At 39.5% G+C, this 23,470-nt stretch overlaps 3 protein-coding genes across 5 annotated transcripts; 2 read left to right on the top strand and 1 right to left on the bottom strand.

Annotated features, from left to right (window-relative positions):
• Positions 1 to 131: 131 nt before the first annotated feature.
• Positions 132 to 6,661, top strand: LOC119651422 (traB domain-containing protein). The gene is made up of 5 exons (XM_038055017.1): positions 132 to 150; positions 4,480 to 4,591; positions 4,664 to 5,208; positions 5,389 to 5,508; positions 5,604 to 6,661. Exons 2-5 carry the CDS (start codon positions 4,501 to 4,503, stop codon positions 6,264 to 6,266), a joined length of 1,419 nt encoding a protein of 472 aa, XP_037910945.1. The 5' UTR covers positions 132 to 150; positions 4,480 to 4,500; the 3' UTR covers positions 6,267 to 6,661.
• Positions 6,662 to 11,725: 5,064 nt separating this feature from the next.
• Positions 11,726 to 12,974, bottom strand: LOC119651176 (formylglycine-generating enzyme). The gene is made up of 3 exons (XM_038054603.1): positions 12,415 to 12,974; positions 12,171 to 12,342; positions 11,726 to 12,113 (listed from the first exon to the last, which is right to left on the bottom strand). The coding sequence occupies exons 1-3, from the start codon at positions 12,920 to 12,922 to the stop codon at positions 11,786 to 11,788; spliced, it is 1,008 nt and encodes a 335-aa protein (XP_037910531.1). The 5' UTR covers positions 12,923 to 12,974; the 3' UTR covers positions 11,726 to 11,785.
• Positions 12,975 to 16,682: 3,708 nt separating this feature from the next.
• LOC119653071 (eukaryotic translation initiation factor 4E type 2) lies at positions 16,683 to 21,758 on the top strand. 3 transcript variants are annotated; one of them, XM_038057553.1, is made up of 4 exons: positions 16,683 to 16,769; positions 17,840 to 18,293; positions 21,418 to 21,566; positions 21,636 to 21,758. In XM_038057553.1, the coding sequence occupies exons 2-4, from the start codon at positions 17,877 to 17,879 to the stop codon at positions 21,664 to 21,666; spliced, it is 597 nt and encodes a 198-aa protein (XP_037913481.1). In that variant the 5' UTR covers positions 16,683 to 16,769; positions 17,840 to 17,876; the 3' UTR covers positions 21,667 to 21,758. The 3 variants fall into 3 exon arrangements, with proteins under 3 accessions (XP_037913481.1, XP_037913479.1, XP_037913480.1); XM_038057551.1 differs by having other exon boundaries at positions 16,699 to 16,825; XM_038057552.1 differs by lacking the exon at positions 16,683 to 16,769 and adding an exon at positions 17,333 to 17,533.
• The last annotated feature ends 1,712 nt before the right edge of the window (positions 21,759 to 23,470 follow it).

The raw sequence follows: 23,470 nt of genomic DNA on the forward strand, positions 1-23,470 counted from the left end.
GAGTATACGACGTTAATCAACCGTTTTCTATACAGAATATGCTGAGAGAATAACGAGCTCAACGAAGTAGGTATATGTGCAATTTTAACCAGTACATCTCGGGCAGGGAAGTTTCCAAAACAAGCGAAAGTGAAAGCGGCTGTACCACCGTTCCTGGAAATTGTAGCTATTTTCGTGACCCATAGACGACTACTTCGAAAGAGTAATCCAAAACCTACCTAGAAACGGATTGTGACACGTTTTAAATTCCCCCAGGGCAGAGGCTTATCTTTACAAAGGCTTTCCGTGGGTAGCATTTTTCTACAAACATGTCAAGAATAATAGATTTCGCCACATCTGCCAAAATTTAGAGGAGTCACGGTTGGATTCAGATAGATATACTTTTACATTTAGTATTGATCACGTCGGAACGTTAGATTTAGTGGATAATGGGAAGTGGATTGCATAAAGAGAGTCGGCATTTGTATTGTCAATCAATTTCCCTGAACAAGTGAAGTCATTGTCAAGGCAACGTTCTGAGAAGGAAATTATTTAGTCCTTGAACCTTACGCTCAACTTAAGGACATTTTATTATGATTAAAGATACTGTTTAACAGACGGTTTGTTATGTGGACTCGCAACGGTTCCAAAGATGCATATACATGGTTAGTAAAAAAATATACTTGGACCTCATGTAGAGAGTGACTGTATTGAGAGTCAAGTCAGGAAGATGAAGATGCAGGTGTCGCGATGCTTTGAATAGTAACCTATCATGTGTTTCTAATACAATTTCTTTAGGAAAAGTAGGGTTTTCTGTAACCCCATTGAAGAATCGTGTCGATCACTACCTCAACCCTCAAAATGTTGATTTCACAATGATAAGGTAACTAACTTTTAATTCAACTCTCGAAGAGGACGGCGATGTATGGTTGAGGAATGGATAGGAGTCTCCAACTTCCTTGATATGTCGCACCACTCGCAAATATTTCCTGCCCAAGGGAGTGCTCAGAGGTGGCAAATAGGTAGACGGGGCAGCTACCCTGCCGGACGAGTCAACACCAAGTGAATCAGAAGAACCTCCACGTGGTGACATCGGGAAACGCTGCGTTCACATTGGCTTGTTGGTCGTGATGCAGTAGTGCTCCAAAGCCTTTTACGATTAGATCTGAGTCTGTATGGGGACTCATCTGAAGTGGCCTCGGCCACAAAGCCGTATCGGGATATCCCTCCGAGTTCATATTTCTCAGGAGAATCCCTGTGGAATGTGTTATCGGCCCGGTTATTTGCGGCTGGGGTCCACGTGCACATCGCAGACAAGACTCCTTGCGAGCTCAAGCGTAGAGTTACACTATAAACTAGACTAGGATACCGTACTCATTAGTTTCGTAGATGCTTTAGATAGATATTGCATCCACCAATATGAATAAATGCTGCACTCAGTATAAAATGGTGTGCCACAGTGCCCGAACGGTTAGGTCGACACAGCGGGTACTCCTGTAAAATCAGCGGGACTTAATTGTCTCTCTAAGGAGGGACATGTATTTTGATATTACCGCTGTAAAGTCCACTTAAAGGGATGGAGCGGAAAAGGCGCTGCCCCGACCAACACCTTTCTGTAATTCCAGCGGTAATTGTCATACCGACGAGCGTATTAATAATATGTACATAGGGCCGCTTCCAGGTCCATCTACTCTTCTTCCTCTGTGGCATTGGAAGATTAAATGTTCATATTAAAACCCTCCCTCAAGGAATGATATATTTCAACAGGGTTGCAGAAAGGGAATGTACTCCCTTTTCAAAAATTAAACTCCGACATAGTGACACCAATATAGACCTTTAAAGTAAACTTAACGGTGGACTGTTTGATACAACTCCGAAACATGTTTGAAATATTCTTATCTTGCCAGCAGAGTGGCCAGAGCCATAAATGAAAACTATGCTATTTGTAATCCCAAAGGACCTGTAGACGTGTGACATCTTCTTCGAGGATTGGACGCCTTTCATTGCTCCAGCAATGAAAAACGGGGGTGTAATATTTTTTTGAACGAATATAATCATGTTGGGTATCAAATGAAAGGGTTTGATTAGTACTTTTCGATGCCAGTCATAATTTTTACATTTGTTGGATAGGCGGGGAGTGCGATGGGTTGAGAATGATGATTTCTTTAACGGACCCATTCTCAGAAATTACCCAACCGAAAAATCTGAAAAAATCCTCTATACGGCATCCAGGCCTCAAAATAGTCTCCATATCGATATATGCTCAAATTAAGTTAATGATAAGCATATTTGTGGTGAAATTGAGTAGAAATCCCCCTTAAGTTTATCATAGAGTTATAAAAATTTGCAGTGATAAATTTAAATAAAATCACGCTGTTACTAACATACAACTCACAGAAGAAACGAACAAAATCGTTGATACCTTTCATACCTCCGGTTTCCCAAATTATTATAATTCATAACCATTCTCGTATTTGAATTGATTGATTAATCTCCTAAGTTTTGTGTTTCTATTAATCTTTAACTGGTGTACTGCAAAAATCCCAGAATGTAATAGAACATTGATTAATATCATATATTTTATTTTAGGCCCGAATTCACCTTTATTTTTTTTATTATATACTTCAAATAAACAAAATTATCCAATTATAGTCCACTAAAATCGATTACATATCATCAACGACGGATTTTGGTCTCCAGATAGTAGAAATTTTCAACCATTCAGAGGTTATTGTTACCCATCTTCATTCATTCAGTTAACTAGTGCTATTGTTTTTGGTATTGACGTTGCCACTGTGTAATTTGCGCCTGTGTCTAAATGAAGGCAGTTCGCAAATCTTGGTTTGTTCTTCCCATTATGAGAATACCGTCAGCCTAGGTCAGCAGTTAGGTGGACTTGAGGATAGGGCTTCTGGTATTCACCTCAGCATCACTGATTAATTTTTCTAAAGCTAGGTTAAAAGTAACGCAATGATAGAGTATCCCCTTGTTTTACCGTTGTTTATGGTGAAAAGTCTGGATAGTGATCCTGCTGCTTTTATTCGGCTTCATACATTGATGATATTTCCTTTTTTATGCATAGGACAGATGGCATTGATTTGAACTTTGAACATATATAATCAGTTCGACTTTAATTCCATTAGTTCCTGGCGAATTCGTTTTTAAACGAGTCGTTTTTTCCATGCTTGGTGGTAGCATTTGTCCATCGAAATATTCAATACATCTCGCTGATTTGTTGGTAAAACTTCCAAAAACATAGCTTTGCCGCCCATGTAGAATCGTAATACTCATGACCCCAATTCCGCGGTCGAAGGGAAGTCCCATGACGGATTACATCATCTACCGATGTCTCTATGCCATAGATGTTACTGAAGTGCGGCATTTGCGGTTTCCTCCTAGAGAAACATCAGTGATTCAACTTTGTACCGCACTTAACTTTTTGAGAGCTGGAAGTAGTTGCCCTCACAACTTCTATGTGAAATAACGATCTCTTCATTCTATCATTTAAAAAAATCGTATTTTTCTTCTTCGTGAGTATGAAGGAATGGAGCGGAGCGGTTGGACTATGTTGTACTTATTCAGTCCTCTGTGCTGGTGGACCTACACCGGGCGACTTGATTTCGTTTTTACAACCAAAACCTTACTAAAATCGATTTAATGTTTGTCTGTCACACGCATTTTTCTCTGAAACAGCTATACCAATCGTCACAAAAACTGTGAACGCCCACACTTGCATTGAGTTGCTATTTCCTGAAGGAGGGTACATTGTTAGGTAGTTAATTAAAGGCCTCGATTGGTATTAGTCTTAGTTTTGACATTTGTCTGAACAGCGGGAAGTGCGGGGGCCGGAAAATGATCATTTCTTTAACGGATCCATTCTCACAAATTACCCAAACGAAAAACCAGGAAAAGATCATAAAGCTGATCCTATACGGTGTCCAGGCATCAAAATACTATCGATATCTACTCGAATTAAGTTAATGATAATATGTTGTCAAGTTTTCGGGAAATTGATTCGAAAACCAAAAGTTATTTTTTTCAACCTTAATCTGGCTTACGCTACTAATATAAATATTGTCACCTCAATGATATCCCAGTAACTATGCACACAAGCGAAGGGCGAATACTGTTTCGAGCCTACTACTCCTTCTAAAAATTTGTCAAATATATGTCAACATTTTTTCCAATAAAATTGTAACATTTGTCTCCCGTGTTCCTTTTATCCACCACAAAGCAATAGCGGTTATCCAAAAATAGCAGTGATGTCATAGAAATCGGTTAAAGAAAATTAACTTCTGCCAACCATTGCATTGCATATTTGTGTTGCACATATTTTTTTAGTGATAGCAACAAAATCTTGTTAAGTTTACGCTTATGTTTGTCCCATTTCTTGAGTGGACGAAGAGCACAAAAAATTTGGTAACCCAGCAAGTCCTAAATATCAAGTGGCAACTATAATTCGCAGTGAGTTTTCACCTACGATTTGTTTGTATTTTACAGATAGGCAACACAATTAAAAAAATGTCAGTACCAAGTACACCTGGAAAGGAGGAAATCACTTTATATAATAGTGCTTTAGAAAACCTTACGCTTTCTTCAATAGTTGGAAATGGTAAGATAATGCAAGATTCAAGGGATAAGAAATTCATTAATATTTCATTGTTTTTCAATCCCCAAAAAATAGATAGTGCCAACACTACCGCTGATTTCGAAAGTAGTATTTCGGAGGAGCAAGTAAATGGTCCGAAAGAGTCCAGTGTCAATTTTATACTTTCAGAGAGTGGAGAGAACTTTGAGATTGATCCCAAATCGAAATTAGCTAATAAGACAATATTCAAATCAGATAATCCGAATTTGTCAATTATTGAAATAAATAATGATCCATCATTGAAGGAGGGAGAAGGTGATGTGTTCATAGTGGAATCAGATGAAGGCAATGACAACCTGCGGCGAAACCGAAGCAAGAACAATTCGCATTCCAGCAAAGAAATTCTGAATGAAAATAACACAAAAACGGCGAACTCTGAAACTGAGCAGGATGACCCGAAACCGCAATTGGATGATAAAGAAAAGAAAATACCACGAACGATAGAAATATATCCAACTATTGAAGAGTTTGAGGCGAATCTGCCACCGACCGTGTCAGTGCTAACAACTCCTTATAAAAGCAAAGTATACTTGGTGGGGACGGCACATTTCAGCGAGGAATCACAAGATGATGTGTCGTTTGTAAGGATAATTTATCTTTTTTACATTAACACTAAAAAGATAAAAATAATAGCAAACAGAAAATGTCCAGCATTTTATGAAAGTGGTTTTCCTCTCCAATGCACTCTCAATCTTATTATTTTTATCCTTCCAAGCTGGTAGTATTAATAAATAAGTTTTAACTCACTTGATGTTTCGCAGGTTATCAGAAATGTCCGTCCAGATATTGTTATGGTTGAATTGTGTGCTTCACGAACACATATCCTCAAATACGATGAAAAGACTTTATTAGAAGAAGCAAAAAGTATGAATTTGGCAAAGGTGCGTTGCAAAAAGTGGCTGCAAATTAAAATAGAACTCTCAATGAAACCATAAATCTGCAAGTTAACACATGTTCTTCTTTCTCTCCAATTCAGATACGAAACATCATTGCTACCAATGGATTCACAAACGGTATATTCTACATCCTTCTCCTGCACATGAGCGCACAGTTAGCCAAAGAATTAGGTATGGCGCCAGGTGGTGAATTTCGCCGTGCATTTGAAGAAGTTCAAAAGCTTCCAGGGTGTATGTTGCATCTAGGTGACCGTCCAATCAACATTACGCTTCAGCGAGCGTTACGTGCTCTCTCACTTTGGCAAACAATTAAGTTAGTATGGCGACTGACATCGACGGAAAGCATAAGTATCGAGGAAGTGGAAGAATGTAAACAACGCGATCTACTAGAAAAACTCATGAAAGAAATGGCCGGTGAATTTCCGGCATTCAGTGATGTGTTCGTTAAGGAGCGTGATATGTATCTATGCCATTCACTGCAAGTAGCCGCGTTGCCTCATGCCCAACCCGACGGCCGACCACGACCTGTTAATGTTGTTGGTGTTATTGGAATTGGTCACGTGGCCGGCATTACCGAGAATTGGGGAAAAGTCGATCCAACGCGGATACCAGCGATTCTAGAAATACCACCGGTTCGAACCAGTACAAAAGTTTTCAAATACACAGTTAAATACGGATTGATTGGTCTGACTGCATATGGGGTATTCAGATTCCTCCGACCAAGATTGCGCGGATTCTTCTGATAACGTACACCGGAAAACATGGAACACGAACGGATCGATGGATACATAATACAACCAGAAAATGCCGACCGAATTCTTTACGTTTGTAGTTGTAAATAAATTAAGAAAACTTTAAAAAAAAAGTAATCAGACTTGAGTGTTCGTTTTGAAACCTCATCTGTAAATATTTTGATGTATTTTAACTGAGAAATTCAATAAAAGGAAAGTTATAAGAAAATATAGAAAAAAAACTAGTCTTCAAAATGTTTCGGCAGATGGAGAATCGATATTGTGGTCAAATATTCTGACTAAATTTAAATGAAATAATAATTACTTTTATTGTTATATATCACACAAGTGGATTTTTTGTTTTTATGTAAAACATGATGAGAAAATACAATATGGTTAGACAATAATCAAAAGGGATGTTTTGCTATGAAACTAGTCTTACTTGAGATGCATATTCCCGTCATAGTCGTACAATTCCATCTGGAAAGAGCGAAACACGAGTTGTGAAGAAACAGTCGTCAGTCCCAGGAGGTGAAACTGCCCAGGCAAGCCTTGAATTTTTACAGGATAAAAGAGATGGCGTCGTTACGCAGTTACGTTCGTCGCATCTTGGTTTTCATTTAAGTGATAGTGTTAGTGCACTAGAAAGCGGCGATCCCAATAATATCGAAATGTTACTTTGCAAATTTCCTTGGTTACATATATTCACACAATACATTAACAGATGCGCAGAACGCGCTGCGATTTTGACTCGGCCTCAAACCGGATGATCCATTTTTTGTCTTGCTCTTCCTTCCGAATTGCACCTCCTATGTAGAGTCCCCTTTGGTAACATTAACGATACTGACGAGATCCACGTTACTCAAAAATTTCCGGAAAATGTACTATGTGAGCTCCAGCGGTTTAAGCTGATATACTGTAATTTTCTAAGCTGTCCTCTTTATTGTTCGCAGCCATGTTTTTATGCCCTGATAAGCTTACAGAAATAAACGTGAATCCGATATCAAATTGGTGCTAAGGTGTATAATGTGTGCCGACATAACCTATCAATCGTTTTTTTTTTTTTGAAGATCATTTCAATAGTTCGGCGCCTGCAGCGGGGGGAGGGCTCTTATTTTCAATGAGCACGAAATCAACTTTCATTCCACCAATTAGTAGTGTATTTGTTTTCTGGACCTGCGCACCAAGTGGAATGCCGATATCAGTTTCGATAAAATCCATAGTTACAAATGTTACGATCGCATTTACTCGCTGGAGTATAAAAGTAGGTTTTGCTTGAGATAAATCACCTTGTCGGGCATCTCCCAAACACCATTATGAGACCTGATTAAGGGGGTCATCCCGTGTGAAGGCCATTTTTTTTGCCTTTTTTTGAAAGACTGGATAAAGATAGAAACGTGATTTTTTCACCATATGTTTGTTGATATCTTTAGTATATGTGATAAACTTTTCAGCTTGATTTCGTTGCTAATTTTCGGAATAGGTGTTAATTTATGCACCCATTTCCAAAAAAAGGTGTTTTTCTGCTGCCACGCTGGAGGGCGCTGTGTTCATCTGAGGGAAAAAAACTAAACGGGATTTTAATGTGGACAATATTCCACGGTCCGCAAACTAGGATAATTAGAAAATATTAAAAGGTAAATTTTTTGTGGGCTTTTAAACTTAATTTTTTGGATTTTGGTGTTTTTTTACGGCTTTTTTTATGAATAAAAAAAAAAACTATCCGTTCGATTGCAATTATCCTAGTTTACGGACCGTAGAAATATGTACTAAAGAAGCCGTGAAAATTTCAAAGAATTTGGTTGTATAGATTTTGAGCTATGGTGGCAGCCGATTTTCAAGATGCAGTTTCGAGAAAAACGCATTTGAAAATTTAAATGTGATTATCAACAGTAAAATTTTAGCTCACCATTAATCTGCTATATCTGGTCGATAGAGAGCAGCCTCCGTTTCTTCAAAAAAGTCTTGTAAGGCCGATTGTTGCTCTCTGGTTTCAATTCTGGCTCTTTTAGCGAGGTCAGTCGATCGTCGTTCGGACCGCCAAATTTGCGCTTCATTACGGCGGTCGGCATAAACCTGACATATGTGACCAACTTGACATCCCATTGTCACTAGGATTTTGAGAATGCCATCTTCATTGAAAATAATTACAGCCAGAAAAGTGGCTATTTCTACGATCTTGGCCCCAGAATGAAGGTGTTTAGGACCGAAAGTTCGGATCAATGCATTTAACGACTCATTGTTATTCTGGGTCTCTGCTCCTAAACATCTGTTCAAGAGATCATCTCGTGACAAATCTTCGTAGATTGGTTTGATGACTGTTTGAACTTCTTCAGTCAAAGGTGCCTTCTCGTGGTGAAAACTATCCAGTTCTCCTTTAGCTTCCACTTTGCGCCATTTGCACCAATTGTCCTCGCCTGCTGAACAATTTTCATGCTGAGGATTTTCGTCTGTAGAACATTTATGGAAGAAAGTTTCCCAAATTCCTTGCTTTTTTCCTTCTATCGAATTTGCGTGTCGACGAATAGCCAGCCCAGGAAATGTAGTGAGGTCCTTATCAGTAAGTTTTCCAGCCCCTTTTCCACCCATGCCTTTGTGATTCTTCTTTGCATTTCTAAGCCGCGTTCCCATTCTTTTCTCGACATGTCCTACGTATTCCTTTTTTACTACTACGTATATTTTATTATTTGCAGAAGTTTGCAGAAATACCAGAGAAAACTCCAGCAAAATCCAATATATAATATACAAAACTTGTCGCAATTGGAACATCCATGTTTATGCTTGCTAAAAGTTTCTTTGCTGATGTTGATGCGAAGTCCTTTTTCTTCTCTGATAACTATCGATTGCCATGAAATACTCGTTTTTTAGTGCGAGCATGACGTTGAACGTTAAAGCGATTTCCCTTCGTACGGTCCATTTAAAAAAATCTCTGAGCACACAAACAGCACAATACTTACAACAAAATATAACTGAGTATAGCTTGAACGTCTTTCAGTGCTCACTCTAGACTGGATTATCCTTTTTATTCCAAACAGCAAATAAGTTTAGACAATTGATTGGTTTTCCATCTTTTTATATTTATACCTGAGTTCGAATTTATAAGGCTCAGGTAAAAAACTAACCGGTAAAAAAAGATTCGATGCTCTTTCTCATCGAGTACTCTAGCCGCGGCTGCAAACTCCTTACCTGTTTAACCCTGAAATTTCTGAAGGACTCGGAATATCGGAAAATCCCTTCGGCCACATATTCTCCACTATATATAGATACAATTCATGCAAAAAAAAAATCGATTTCTCCAACCCGACACACGGGATGACCCCCTTAAGAATAAGAATATGGAGGTGGATCTCTCAACGTAAGAAGCGTTGGAAAATGTCTCTGCAAGTAAGGACAAGTGTCCTATCAGTATTGTGACAAAGTTTGAAAGAAATAATTCGCCACTTCGGTGCTTAGTGAAGCAGAAGTTTCCGTATATTTTTTTCCAGCATGTTATGATACAATGATTGCCCACAACCTCCCTTTTTTGGTCGAGGTCAATTGTTGTTAGGTGATATTAAGAAATCCCTAGCATATATCCTGCTTGGGTACTATTTCTCTGTAACCCTGCAAGCAGCATCAACTAGAACTGGTGCTAATTTTGGTTAAGATGATGTGATTTGCTTCAAAGGTCAAGGTTTCCACCTCCTTCTGTACTTAACATGCAGCAGTTGGTTATTTGTTGCGCCGGAACATGAACTGATGCTGATGAATTACATATTCATATATTAAATGGACGTTGTGTTTGTGGGTGGGTAGCTAGTTTGAATTTCTTTGCCATTTGACACAATTGATAACCAGTGGTTGCGTCTACTTTGCTGACATCATGATAAACCCTATGCCCGCCTATGACGAGAGACGGAAAATTGCAAACGTCTACAAACTATTGTCACGATCTTTAAGACCGTGTCAAGCATATACTCGAACAATACCCTGTAAGAATCCACTTTGACCCTGACACATATGCAAAGTACAGGCTTCACTTGGCATTATTAAAATCGAAATCATCTTTTCCCACCAGAGCCAATCCAAACAATAGATTCGGCACTCCATAGTCGCCTCGGCGCGTGTACTAGGAAATAGGTCTACGTAATCGTAGACCAACGCCGTCCACACTTCAACCAGTAGCCGACATCCATTCGAAGCCATTAACATTAGAAATCAATTACTTAAAGCCAAGAATCTGCATGCCCATATTCACATGCTCCCGAAATCATTTTAGCCCAAAGCCAGCCAAAAGAACAGACAATAATAACAACAATAGATACCGCTTGCGGCACTCTACATTTTTGCTACGAAAGCTGTAATGTTAGGTGATCATCAAGAAAGCTGGCAGCGAGTTTATATAGACTTTATCCATGAGAAATACACATTTCCTCGTAATCATCGATGTAAAATCAAAATGAGTCGCTCCTCCAGCAAAAATCCTCAAGAACATTTTTCCCGAAATGGATAATCAGCACTTCTTGTCTGACAAAGAGCGAAGAGCTTGAAACATTCTGTAAAGGAACGGGAATACTTTCAAAAATTCCTCCCTACCGAACATCCAATAAAGAATAGCGCCCTGAAGACAATGTTCAAAAGTTAAATAGTGAACTCAATGCGATTCAGAATACTAGATAAACTAGAACGCAAGAAAAAAACAGGAAGTTTCATCCAGTTTTGGGAAGACTACACTGCGAAATGAGCACATTTCGGGGAAGTGCTACTTGCAACGGAAAATGAGAATGCAATATGCCCAATTCTGATACTCCTTCATCGAAAATCCTAAGCAAGAAAACCTCATAAAGTTTACCCTAAGCAGAATTGACAGTAGTTGGAGTGAAAAAGCAACCAAGAAATATTGAATGAAGAGGAAAATGAACTTTGTTCTAGTTCAGTGCAAACTAATCAGGGCCCACGACCACAACAAAATTCCGAACCAAACATCAACTCCTTAGCGGAGACCTCCAGAATATGTCCCTGAAATTATATATATTGTAACATGATTAAAAACACAAGGCAACCGTCGATATTCCAGGACACGTCAGAAGACCACCCTTTCTCTCTCCACCTCCTCATACAACGTCTAACTCTTGCGTTGAGTTCCGGCTTTAAGGAGAACTATCTTCTTCTTTTTTAGCGTGTTTCATAATTTCTGGATCGGAATACTACAACAAACATCAATAATCAATCCCAAACTGTTATTTCTTAGCTTACGAAATGAAATGAGCTTTGAAGAGGCACAGACTGAAATTCCATCTTCATGATCCTAGGGAAATTGGCCCCTAGGTGAGCTGAACCATACAATGAACATTCGACCCCCACAGATAAAAGCTACTGCGTCTTTGCCTAAAGCGAAAATCAAGAATACAATGCGATCTCATTCTTGTATTCAATCCATCATTTCATTGACCTTTCCCCGATCTGGTGGAAAGCGTACGTAAACTCACATCTATGAAATAAATAACATGCTTTATTCTTAGCAAAAACTTTAGTCTAAAATTATTTAATTCTCAATCAACGCTTCTAGCACACCGAAATCCCAAATTTCCAGCGGAGCTGTCTTGTGTATTTTGTGATCTCGCGGCACAACGATATCGGTAGCAATAGGATTGGTGACACATGTAGGAACCACCTTTTTTAACTCGTTCAGGATTAGGATTTTCTTTGTCTGATAAAGGGTTCTCCTTGTTCCACAGATCAGCTGTCCATTCCCACACATTACCAACTATATTATACAAGTCGAACCCGTTTTGCCGGAACTTATCGACAGGACAAGTACTTTCATACCCATCTTCTTTGGTGTTCACATTAGGAAACTCTCCTTGCCATATATTCATCCTAAATTAATGAGAAATTATTATAGCTATCCAAGAAAATGTTGCAAGATGTGTTCACCAATGCTCATCCCGGGGAAGTAACTTGTTACCCCAGGGAAACAGCTTCCGCTTTTTACCGCCACGGCAAGCAGCTTCCCACTCAGCTTCTGTTGGCAGGCGTTTATCCTGCCAGGCACAGTATCGCATAGCGTCATTCCATGATACATGAACAACTGGATGATTACCGATCCCTGAGAGGACGCGTAAGAGCGTTAATTGCAATAAACTTTTAATTCATCGACTTAAAGCAAGATTATATTTACCTTCTAAGCTAGAATCCGGGCCTTGTGGATGACGCCAATTCACTCCGGTCACCTTATACCACCATGGCGCCTGCACAACCCGGTAATCATGGAATTCTTCTCGAACTGACTCTGAAAGGAACTCACCAAACACAAAACTGTCGTTAAATCGCTCAGCTTCGGTGATATAGCCGGTGGCATCTACAAATTCTCGAAAATTATCGTTGGACACTTCATGCTTATCCAAGTAGAAGTCGCCGATTTCAACTATCTTTTCTGGAGACTCCTGGTCGGCGTGGAATATTGGTTCTGAGGTTCCAATCGTATATTTGCCGCCAGGAATTAGTGACATCCCGGAAATCGGAGTTTCGTCGGGCCATTGATTTTCGCTTGGTGATTTTACATTATACTGGACACTTTCACTCCTTTCGAGGTTTTCGGATCCCCTTTTCAGCTTATTGCAACCGCAGTCGGCTTGAATTCCATTAAAAACAATGAACGCTAGAAACAATGCAAGTTTTAATCGCATTTTGACACTCAATCAGCTGCAGCGTCCGACAAACAGTGTTCTCAGGTGGAATTTCTTTTGTATACTGTGAGCGCGAGTGAATAGCTGGGCTAATCCCGTGATTTTTGCAAAGAATATTTTTTCTACTATTTGTTGTTATTATTGAGGGGTGTATTATTCAATTTCACAAAAGAAATTCATTTTTCATATAATTTAAACAGCTTGTAAATTATTTAAATATTCTTTCGGGGGAAGGATATTGCAAGGGTTTCGGAAAAAACTAATCGCTTTCGAGATAATGCACTAAGAGATATCTAGTAGTCTAGAAAATGTTATTTAGTGAAGTCGGCCCGTTTAGTTAGGGTCCGCCCGTCTTCTAGATTGCAGGTTTGGTGTGAGTGGGGTCGAGCGGGTTTTAAATCATCATCTAGTGTACCAAGCCATAATCGTCTCGAGGGGCCTTTGGATCGTTTTCTCAATATTTAACCCCATCTTAGCCAAGGAGTTCCTGATGGGAACTCCATGCTGATGGCATGGTCTACGTAACGCCTCGCTGGAAACTTTCCCCGATGGTGCAATCCCATATCGATAGTGGATCTCCTCATTTCAGACGTGATCATGGCGTTCAGTTAACCTTTCCCATTAACATGAAGCAGAGTTAATTGTCTTTGGTAGTCAACCAGTACTTGAAACTATAGAGCGCGACAGGGCAAGTGGCGTTCGTTGTTGTGAAACGCCATGTGCATGAGGAATCTCCATAACAGAATTCAGCATTGACTCAGAGCATCGATCAGAGATACTTAAATCAAAAAAGCGTTGTTAAAGCCGACTTTAGCATTCTAATCAACTATCACAATCATAATCATCGTTAAGAAAAAACTTCTTAGACATCCCAAATTCTGAGGTTTACATTGATCAGAGATAATGAAACCTAGGTCAAAAATAATCTTTTTTATAGAGCCTACAAATAAGTTCTGTCGGTTCTTTTGTTAAATTTGAAGCTTTATTGTGAAAAATTGGTTATACATTCATTGTTCAAAGTATTGCCCATCGCTAGCCACAACTTTCTTCCATCTTTCAGGCAATTCATAGATAACATCGCGCCAAAAATTGGCCGGCTTGGCCGCTATCCACTCATCGAGCCATTTTTTGAGTTCCTCGTAATTGGAGAAGTGCTGGTCAGCCAGGCCATGCTGCAGCGACCGGAACAAATAGTAATCAGAAGGAGCAATGTCTGGAGAGTACAGCGGGTGGGGTAGGACTTCCCATTTCAACGTCTCTAGATATGTTTTAACGGGCTGTGCAACATGTGGACGAGCATTGTCATGTTGCAAAATAACTTGATCATGCCTTTGCTGGTATTGCGGCCGTTTTTTCTTGAGTTCGCGGCTCAAACGCATAATTTGACGTCGGCAGAGGTTGCCCGTGACCGTTTCGTTCGGTTTTAGCAGCTCATAGTATACCACACCCAGCTGGTCTCACCATATACACAGCATAATTTTCTCACCATGAATATTCGCTTCGGCCGTCGATGATGAGGCATGGCCGAGGTATCCCCACGTTGCCCGACTCTTGGGATTATCGTAATGGATCCACTTTTCATCGCCAGTAACTATTCGATGCAGAAAACCCTTCCTTTCTTGTCGTTGGAGCAGTTGTTCGCACGTGAAAAAACGGCGTTCGACGTCTCTTGGCTTCAGTTCATACGGAACCCAATTTCCGACCTTTCGGATCATTCCCATTGCTTTCGTCTTCCAAGTCAAAATCGCCACTTTTAAACCGTCTAAACCACCTCTGACACGTTCGTTCAGATAGAGCATGGTCACCATAAACTTCCACCAAAATGCGATGATTTTCGGTTGCTTTTTTCTTCAGAATGAAATAATGAAGTTGAACTCCCCGCAAAAACACACTATTTGGTACAAAACTGGCCATTTTCGTTGATGAAAAAAGTATTGTTGTTTACACTTGAATTAAATAATTTATACTGACGTTTGTGCCTATTGACAGTAGCTTTCTGATGAATGTTTGGGAATGTGGTTCAATGGAATAAAAAACAAGCTACGCCATCTATTGTGAAAACCGACAGAACTTATTTGTAGACCCTATATAAAAAAAAATTAGCAAACTGTCTGAGAAGGTCAAGACAATTTTAGAAGCTGCGACCAGAATCGGTGAACGATATAAGACTTCTACCTAGAATGACGACTTCCTTCCTTCCTTCTGGGGCACTGAGGATTGAATAGGTCATGCAAAACTGCATTCCCAAAACGATATACCTAGGGTAAACCTAGAGTTGCGAAACACATAAAAGATGCAGAATGTACAAAAAAACACATAAAATTTGCAGTGGGAAACATATGATGATCAAAGAAGGAGGAAAGTAGATGCATACCATGTCACCAAAGTACCTCCTAAACAAGTCTGGAAACCGGAGGTTGGACGCTTCAGGTATGAAAACTTTTGTGTATTTCTTTTATAAAGAGATTTGAGAGAGCATTATCCCATTATTACCTAGCACGTAATATAAGCATATTTATGTGCGAATATCCACATTCAGGTGATATTGACATTGAAAGTCTTGAATTTGCAAAGGAGCGACAACTTTCACCTATGATGATTTTGTTAGTAATAGCGCGATTTCCACCAAACTTGGTAGGATCATGCACTATGCGTGCTGCTAGAATGAACATAAGTGGGGTTTTACAGTCAATTACTAAAGATTATAGTAATATATACTATTATTTTATACTATAATATATACTATTATTAACTTTATTTTGAACAAATATCAGTATGGAGGGTATTTCGGAACCTAGGCACCATATAGTGGCAGACTCTTGATTGTATTCAGATTTTACGGTTTGGTAGTTTCTGATATACCATTGTAATAATTATTGTTACGAAGTTTTTAAAAAGTTTACAGGCTAATGGGTTTGCATTTTTATTATTCAATTGGATCATCATGAACAATGGCGCAATAACCGGTATTTGGTGTAGGTCTGCCTTAGTAAGGAATTCCAGATACGATATCCCTAAAAGTTGTCTGCTTCTTGACATTCCATTTGAGACATGATTTGCCCCTTTCCTTTTTCTACCATAGATATTGCTTTTATAGACTTTCCGAGCTAGATCACCCCCCCCCCCCCATACGGGTTAGGTTACCTGCCCACTTCAGTCTACTGAATCTACCAGATTTCATTCACAATCAGACAATCGTGGTATTGCTCACACACTTTTTCTTTCGATAGGCTGCAGAATCGTCCCTTCTTCTGAAAAGGATAACACAAATTTCAGAGGATTTTTCTTTCAAACGCAGCTAAAATTTCACAACTATAGTAGGGTGAACTTAAGAGTATGGTACTTTTCGAATTTAATCACGATTATGCATCACTGTTAGGTTTTAAAAGAGTGCACGATAGGAGATCCATTTTCTTAGACCGTTTTTTATAGTGGAAAATGATGTTGCTACTTTTATTTGACCTCGAAAATTGGTCAGGGTTAGTCTTATTAATTTAGGGGGGGTATCGAATTCTCTCATGGCCATTTACAGTTTCATCCTAACTAAGCTAGGTGCCTTGAAGTCCATCAAGAGTTTTTCCATCATTTGCCGCACAGAGAAAATCTGATTGTTTGTGGGAGTTGCCTGAAACCCCTTTGATATCGACCGACAATTTCTCGTGCCTGTGGGGTTATCCGGCTGGCAAGATGGCGTAGAATATTTTGTAAATGGTACTCAGCAAGGTGATAGCGCTACTATTTATGGGTTAGGTAATACTTCATTACCAGTCAGCAGGCAATGATTCGCTGTCTCAAACCTCGAACATAAGTTCCGTTGGATATACTTTCGTTTAGAATGGTGTTTTTTGTAAGTCACCAGGCTCGTTCAATTTTAGTGATAATTATGAGTCCTTCAATAATCCGGTAATAAAAGCAAATTGATTGGTGGAAAGCTTTGGTTCTTCTAGATGATTGATATGATTGACGTGTTGGATCGGTATTTGTTCGTTTATAGTTTCTTGTAACCAGAGTAAATTGGTTACGCAGTCAACGGTTCTTCCACTTGAATTTGATGTGCAGGATTCTTTGGGTTTTTGTAGATACTTATCTTCGCCCCTAACTAATGATAACCAAATCTGTTCATTTCGGTTAATGTAAGAATACTACAATGTGATAATCTATCTGCAGAATCTCAGGAGATAAGAGGATGTGGCTATTTCAAAAGTTAATAGGATCTGATTATCGGTCAAATCATGGAGCCGGATTCATTTCTGTATGAAGGCAACAAAATATGATTCTAATAAAATTGCTAGTATAAAGACCATATCTCTTACTAAACATAATCCAAAAGTAATTAGCCTCAGCGGCTTACCTCTTCAAATGTTCTGTTTCCCGCATGCCACTGGAAGTAAAAACATTGATCCTTCCAGTCAATCAATTCCAATCTCCAATCAGTACTCAGCTGTGTTGTGTGTAAATTGACATCAGAAGCGACTTCAGATTTTATAAATTTTAAGCCAGAAAACACTACTCAAAGCCAACCTACTGTGATAAAGCTATAAATTTGAGCAAAGCAGAAAACCAACAAATAATAAGCAAAATGGAAAAAGCTGCAGTTAAGACGTACGAATCGTAAGTTGGCACGGGGATTGTTGATATGATTATTAAGGTTATGTGTACATACGTCAAAACGTGCGAGATTTTTTCATATTGTTCGCTGATTTGCATTGAAATGAGTGAGGCGCGAATCGGCAATGTCCCTGATGCAATTGCGGATGTGAATGGAGAGTCCGACGAAGGACCGCGGATAGGTCAAACGCACAACACCAACATGGTTTACTTCTCGTAGTCTTCGCACATCTGTTAAATGCTCTCTGCTTCTGCTTCAAATGTTCGTGCCAGGAAACGCTTCAAATGATTTCCTTTCCTTCTCCGCAGCAAATTCTGGGATCAGACTGACAGTGACGACAGCGACATGGAAAATGACATCGATGTTGATAAATTAGCACCGCTGGAAATAGGACCAAACGAGAACAGACTTCAGTACAGTTACTGCCTTTGGTTTGCCCGCAAAGGGACACACTGTCCAGGGGACTACAGTAAATCTTTACATGTAGTCGGTCGGTGTGCAACGGTTGAACAGTGGTGGTCACTCTACTGCCATTTAAAACGACCGACCGCTTTGAAACCGTTCAGAGAATTGAGCCTGTTTAAGCAAGGTATTAAGCCGATGTGGGAGGATCCAAGTAACCTGAAGGGCGGGCAGTGGGTGATTCGTTTGAAGAGGCATAAAATTGACAGGGCTTGGGAGAATGTGTGCATGGCTATGTTGGGCGAGCAGTTTCTAGTTGGACCTGAAATATGTGGAGTCGTTCTGACGACAAAGTACCCGGTAAGTATTATTTGATGTTTATTGCACAATTTGCATCTTAACTTTCATTTTTCTGTGGCTAACTCACGACAAGAGCGTATAAATTGAAATGACGAGACCCAGAAATGGAGCAAGGGGAAACAAGGTCTGCCATGCAGTGCCTTTGCTTGGTAAACGGGTCTTCTGAAAGAATTATCGCCGACTTTGTAGAAATATGAGAGAACTCACCTTGTACTACATCCGCACGCTGGTGCAGAGTGCGAATTGGGTAAAACACCAACAGAGGATGTATATAACGACATATCCTCGTCCCACACGCAAAATGGTAGAGGATAGATTTTTGAGCCAACTACGAAGTCCTCTCTTTTCAACTCCGTTGAAAAATTGCTGCACTCACCCCCTCCCCCTCTTAAAAAGTGATGGCAATTCAAAGGTGGAAGCATCAAAATATGATAAAATATGATTTGCCGGGATGTGGGATGAGGAGGAGGTTCCCCTTCTTCAACTCTGTTAAAAAATGGGAGGGAGGGAAGGAGTCGCTCCGTCATAAAAATTTACGGCGTCCCAGGGCTAATTCATGTCATTAATAAACTTTTTGGTACAACAAACTTTAGATAAAGATCTGCGCATTGAGAATCGTGAACTAATGATCAAAAGAGAGAATGGGTTTATACTTCAAGGACAACCTTAGATAAGACTTGCATCTCATCATCCTCATCAACGGCGCAACAACCGGTATCCGGTCTAGGCCTGCCTTAATAAGGAATTTCATACATCCCAGCTTTGCACAGAGGTCCTCCAATTCCATATCCCCAAAAGCTGTCTGGCGTCCTGGCCTACGCCATTGCTCCATCTGTCCTTATCCCTTAAATTTTCCGGGCTGGACCATCCTCATCCATACCATGACCCGTCCACCGTAGCCGGATTTTATACACAACCTGACGGTCATGGTATTGCTCATAGATTTCGACTTGCATCTATCACTTTAAATCAAAGACCCAAGACCAGTCGATGGTTTGTCAATCTCTCCAAATAGTCGTTCCAAGATTATGAGGGCAAGATGTTCCATCCGAAATCGGGTTGAGTCTAGAAAAAAAATGGTAAGGGTTCTGCAGCGAACGGTTCACAGAAAGAGAAATAGACCTATCGCCTACAATCAATTATATAGTTCTGATATCGTCGAATTAGCCCACCTCCGTACCTTTCGTTTCCCTTACTTTCAACGACGTAGAATCTTTCTCGATTTTTGCACCCTCTTCAAACTCTCTACCGGCCTAATAGACTGCTCCGCCTCTGCTGATATCGTCCTTCGAAACGCGTCATACAACACGCGTAACGTTGACATTTTCGCTTAACTCGAAGTTTATTTCCATTCCTCGATCCCGAGACTATGTCGGAGTTATAATGCACTACAGCTTGGTCCCGTGGACGTTTTAAGTGTAAACTACGATCTTTGCTTTTTCCTTCTTCTGAGGGCAATATATATTTGGATTTTTTTCTGTTTATTGTCCGTTTAATAAATAAATAAACTCTTTGACGAAGGAGGAAATCTTAAATGGAACAGCGTTCCCTGTGGAATATATACGAATATAGTAATAAACTACAGGAAATTCGGACAAATCGATGGAATAACATCTACCGACAACAATTAACCTGTTGTTTGAATGGTCTACCATCAGCCTTTCCTTCCTAAGAAAAAAATCGCTACCAATAAGGAATCCATAGGAATACGTGCACAAAATAGAGAAAATTGTTACGATAAGAGAACGGTGTTGCATTACCTTGGCACCAAGGCTGTCAACCAGAAAAACTACCCTAACAGGTTTGCCAGTCGTGAATATGCAGTGCACGAGATAACATTTTGAATGGGACGGCACGTGCTGGAGTTAACCCGAATGCTAGCGGTCAGGTCACATAGATTTACCCACGTGCCTTGACTCAATAATCAAATAACTAATCCCAACCGGGGTAAGCAACTCTAATAGAGACGTGAAATCTCGAGGCGGGTTAATATCACCGAAAATTCCTTCCCCAAAGGGGGAGATAAACTACCTAACGACCTAACAAGGGAGGGGACAAAGTCACAAAAAAAAAATAACGCGCAGAGAAATCGACGGGGAAGGATTAGCTCCGCGTTGATTCTTTCACCTACACGACGAATGGCTTCGTCTTCCTTCTTCTTCGGCGGCCCACCCCAACCTTCGCTCTCTACCGCTTCAAATATAATGGAGGAACCCTAAATACACTGGAGGACGGATGCTTTTCAGGAGAAGGTTGGAGAGAAAATAATATTTGCGGAATCATTATTTAAACTTCTCAATAACAAACAATAACAAAAACAGTTGTCAAAAAAAAACCATGCCTTTTCGAGCGGCAAAGCAGCCGAACTACCGACTTGTAACTAACAAAAGCTATCAAAGATTTCAATTATTTACTTTTCCGCCAAACAGAGGACAATATCAATATTTGTAGTAAAATAAAAGTGTTAAAAGCTGTCGATGGCTATCTTATGACATAACATCCAAAGTCGGAGAAATAAAACGTATCTCAAGCACTGCGGGAATACACATATTTGTTGGTCAGCTCTTGTCCTCTCTCACTTCGATAAGAAAAACAAGTTGCCAGCAGAGATGAAAAAAAGACAACTTACTGCCAAAGGGAACGACACGAGTGTTATTATTTTATCGGTGAAACTTCCTAGTCAAGCCGTGAATTTTTACAGGACAAAAAAGCGTTCGGTTGGCGGGGCTTTCCAGTCAAGATCGCAATTGCGTTTTTTGCATCTTCATTGATATTGGTTCCCATTTATATGATGGTATTGGTGCATGTGGCTGCGTTTGTAAAAGAAAGTTTCCAGCTCTGTGTCAAAGTCAACAGTAGAAGGCGGCGATTCGAATAATATAGTAATGTACTGTCCTTTATCCTAGTTTCACCTCTTGTCTATAATCTTCTTAGTCCTACACTTTAGAAGTTTGACGTTGTTCCAGCGAAACAGTAATTCATTTGCTAGAGGAAAAAACATGAGTCGTAACAGAAATAGCCACCTTACATCAGATCAGAATTGATACCTATTATTCAATCCTAAAATGTTTTAGTTAAACCCATATTTGAATGCGAATATTAATCCAATTCTTTAATTTAATAGGAGGACAGTTTATCGGTCTGGAACCGAACTGCAACAGATCACGCATGTACAGCAAGAATCCGGGATACGCTACGTAGAATACTAAATTTACCTCTAAACACTCCTGTGGAGTATAAGGCACACTGTGATAGCCTGAAATATGCAGCCATGTAAGTTACAAACGTAAAAACACTCATTACAAATACTTTTTTCATATCCATCGCTTAATTTCTTTCCAGGGCGAAAGGAAATAATAGTGTTAAAAGCTGAAAACAAGCAATAACTATGACTGAATAGACAAAAAATACTATGGCAAACAAATGCAAACAAATCCTTTCAATAAAATGCAAGAAATCTTTGAAGGATGTTTATATTTTTATGAATGTCAGGCTTGCCCTCAGTATAAGTTTTTACAGACGTTCAATGTATGCGTCTTCAATTAATTAAAACCAGTTTTTATCTAGAAGAAGAAAAGAGCCAATCCATCCTGAAAAAAAGGAATTTGACGATTATATCAAAATTTTCCGTCCTCGCACAAATTGCGACCCAGTAAAGCGTCTTTCAATGAAATTTTAAATGGTTATAACGGAACCGCTAGTAAAAGAAACAGGAACTAATCGAAGGAGAACCAATCTACGAAACCAAAACCCGCTGAGAATGGTTGGCGGTCTACACTGTACCTTACCTTCAAAGTCAACTGGAGCTCTTTGATTCTTGTTCATTTACCTATACTAAAGATTGAAGTCTAGCACCAATATCTTTCCATTGTATCATTTGGTAATTGGAAATCGCTTCGCTTACTCTAATCCTGGAACATTAAACCCATTGACTTGAGAGATAAGTTGTATGCATAAAAACTGTGGTTTTCTTTGTAACTTTTGTGTCAGGACAGAAAATAGCCGCTACAGATTGAGAAAACCTACTAACCAACCGTCAACGCATATCAGGAATAAAGACAAAACGAGAGTGCAGAAGCCATATGATACACCACTAGATGACGAAATACAGGGAATACCAAAACATAAAGGAGAAGAGATCAATTGGAGCTAAATATGGCACGCAGAAAGAAGAAAAAAGCTTAATGACAAGGGTAGAGTTAAATCGGCAACCTCAACCACAACCAAAGGAGATGGATGCAATCTTCCCAGGAGTTATTGCATTTCAACTCGGCAGCTAAATCCGCGGTACTATATTTTTGATGTTAGAAAATCAATCAATTGATGAGGTCCAAGCATTATTAGGTGAACAAAAATGCAGAAAAAGCTCTCGGGATAGATGAAATGCGAGTGTAACTGTGAAAAAAGTGTAGATGACATTTCACTTATCTCCTAGACGGATTTATTTTTCGAATATGGACGGAAGTGTATCTACCTCAGCGCTGGTAGAAAAGCGTCATACGCTACATATAAAGTCTAACAGAAATTGTCGAAAGAAAGTTGAGTCGACATAGGGAGAAAAATTTTTGGCAAATGCCAAGGAAGATTTAGAACCATAAAATTTTCAAAATGGACTAAACAGCTTAATATATGCTGGGAATTCCAAAACAACGTATACTAAAAATAAATTTTGTTTCGGGATGAGCTTGTCCTTAGCCCACCATCTACTTGATGGCGGGCTGCACATTTTTTTTTGCAGCCCGCCATCAAGTAGATGGTGGGCTAAAGACAAGCTCATCCCGAAACAAAATTTATTTTTATTAGCTCTAACCAGTTCTAGGTTCAAACAAATGCGTTTTCGGTCGTTGTAATTCATACCCTTGGCGGGTTTTGAATTGCATATAAACGAGCCAATTGCCACCTGTTGCCGCTTTCGGTCACGCTGCTCCGCAGGGTAGAGGCGCTGAGGCAGCGTCTGATCGCCTCTGCCCTGCGATCGAAACCGTATAGCAAATATTTAAAATTTTTAAACGTATACTAAGTTTTACTTGACTTTAGGCAGGTACATGAAATTATAGATCGAACTTTTCTCTATAAAATTGTGCTTGATATCACCAAAACTAATATCACCGAGTTCCTACCCCAAATTTATTGCTAAAATAAAAAGAAGGTCTCGTCGCCATGCTCTTCGATTTAAG

Source organism: Hermetia illucens, chromosome 3, assembly GCF_905115235.1.
Source record: "Hermetia illucens chromosome 3, iHerIll2.2.curated.20191125, whole genome shotgun sequence".
Classification (NCBI taxonomy): Eukaryota; Metazoa; Arthropoda; class Insecta; order Diptera; family Stratiomyidae; genus Hermetia; species Hermetia illucens.

Coding starts and splice junctions, on each gene's coding strand:
- LOC119653071 (XM_038057551.1), top strand. CDS start 16,758: ATGGTGTTTTTTGTAAGTCACCAGGCTCGTTCAATTTTAGTGATAATT. Junction 16,826..17,839: donor ATGAGTCCTTCAATAATCCG/GTAATAAAAGCA, acceptor CCTTCTCCGCAG/CAAATTCTGGGATCAGACTG. Junction 21,567..21,635: donor AGCCTGAAATATGCAGCCAT/GTAAGTTACAAA, acceptor ATTTCTTTCCAG/GGCGAAAGGAAATAATAGTG.
- LOC119651422 (XM_038055017.1), top strand. CDS start 4,501: ATGTCAGTACCAAGTACACCTGGAAAGGAGGAAATCACTTTATATAAT. Junction 4,592..4,663: donor TTCTTCAATAGTTGGAAATG/GTAAGATAATGC, acceptor CCCAAAAAATAG/ATAGTGCCAACACTACCGCT. Junction 5,209..5,388: donor CACAAGATGATGTGTCGTTT/GTAAGGATAATT, acceptor GATGTTTCGCAG/GTTATCAGAAATGTCCGTCC.
- LOC119651176 (XM_038054603.1), bottom strand. CDS start 12,922: ATGCGATTAAAACTTGCATTGTTTCTAGCGTTCATTGTTTTTAATGGA. Junction 12,343..12,414: donor CCCGGATTCTAGCTTAGAAG/GTAAATATAATC, acceptor GCGTCCTCTCAG/GGATCGGTAATCATCCAGTT. Junction 12,114..12,170: donor CTTCCCCGGGATGAGCATTG/GTGAACACATCT, acceptor TCATTAATTTAG/GATGAATATATGGCAAGGAG.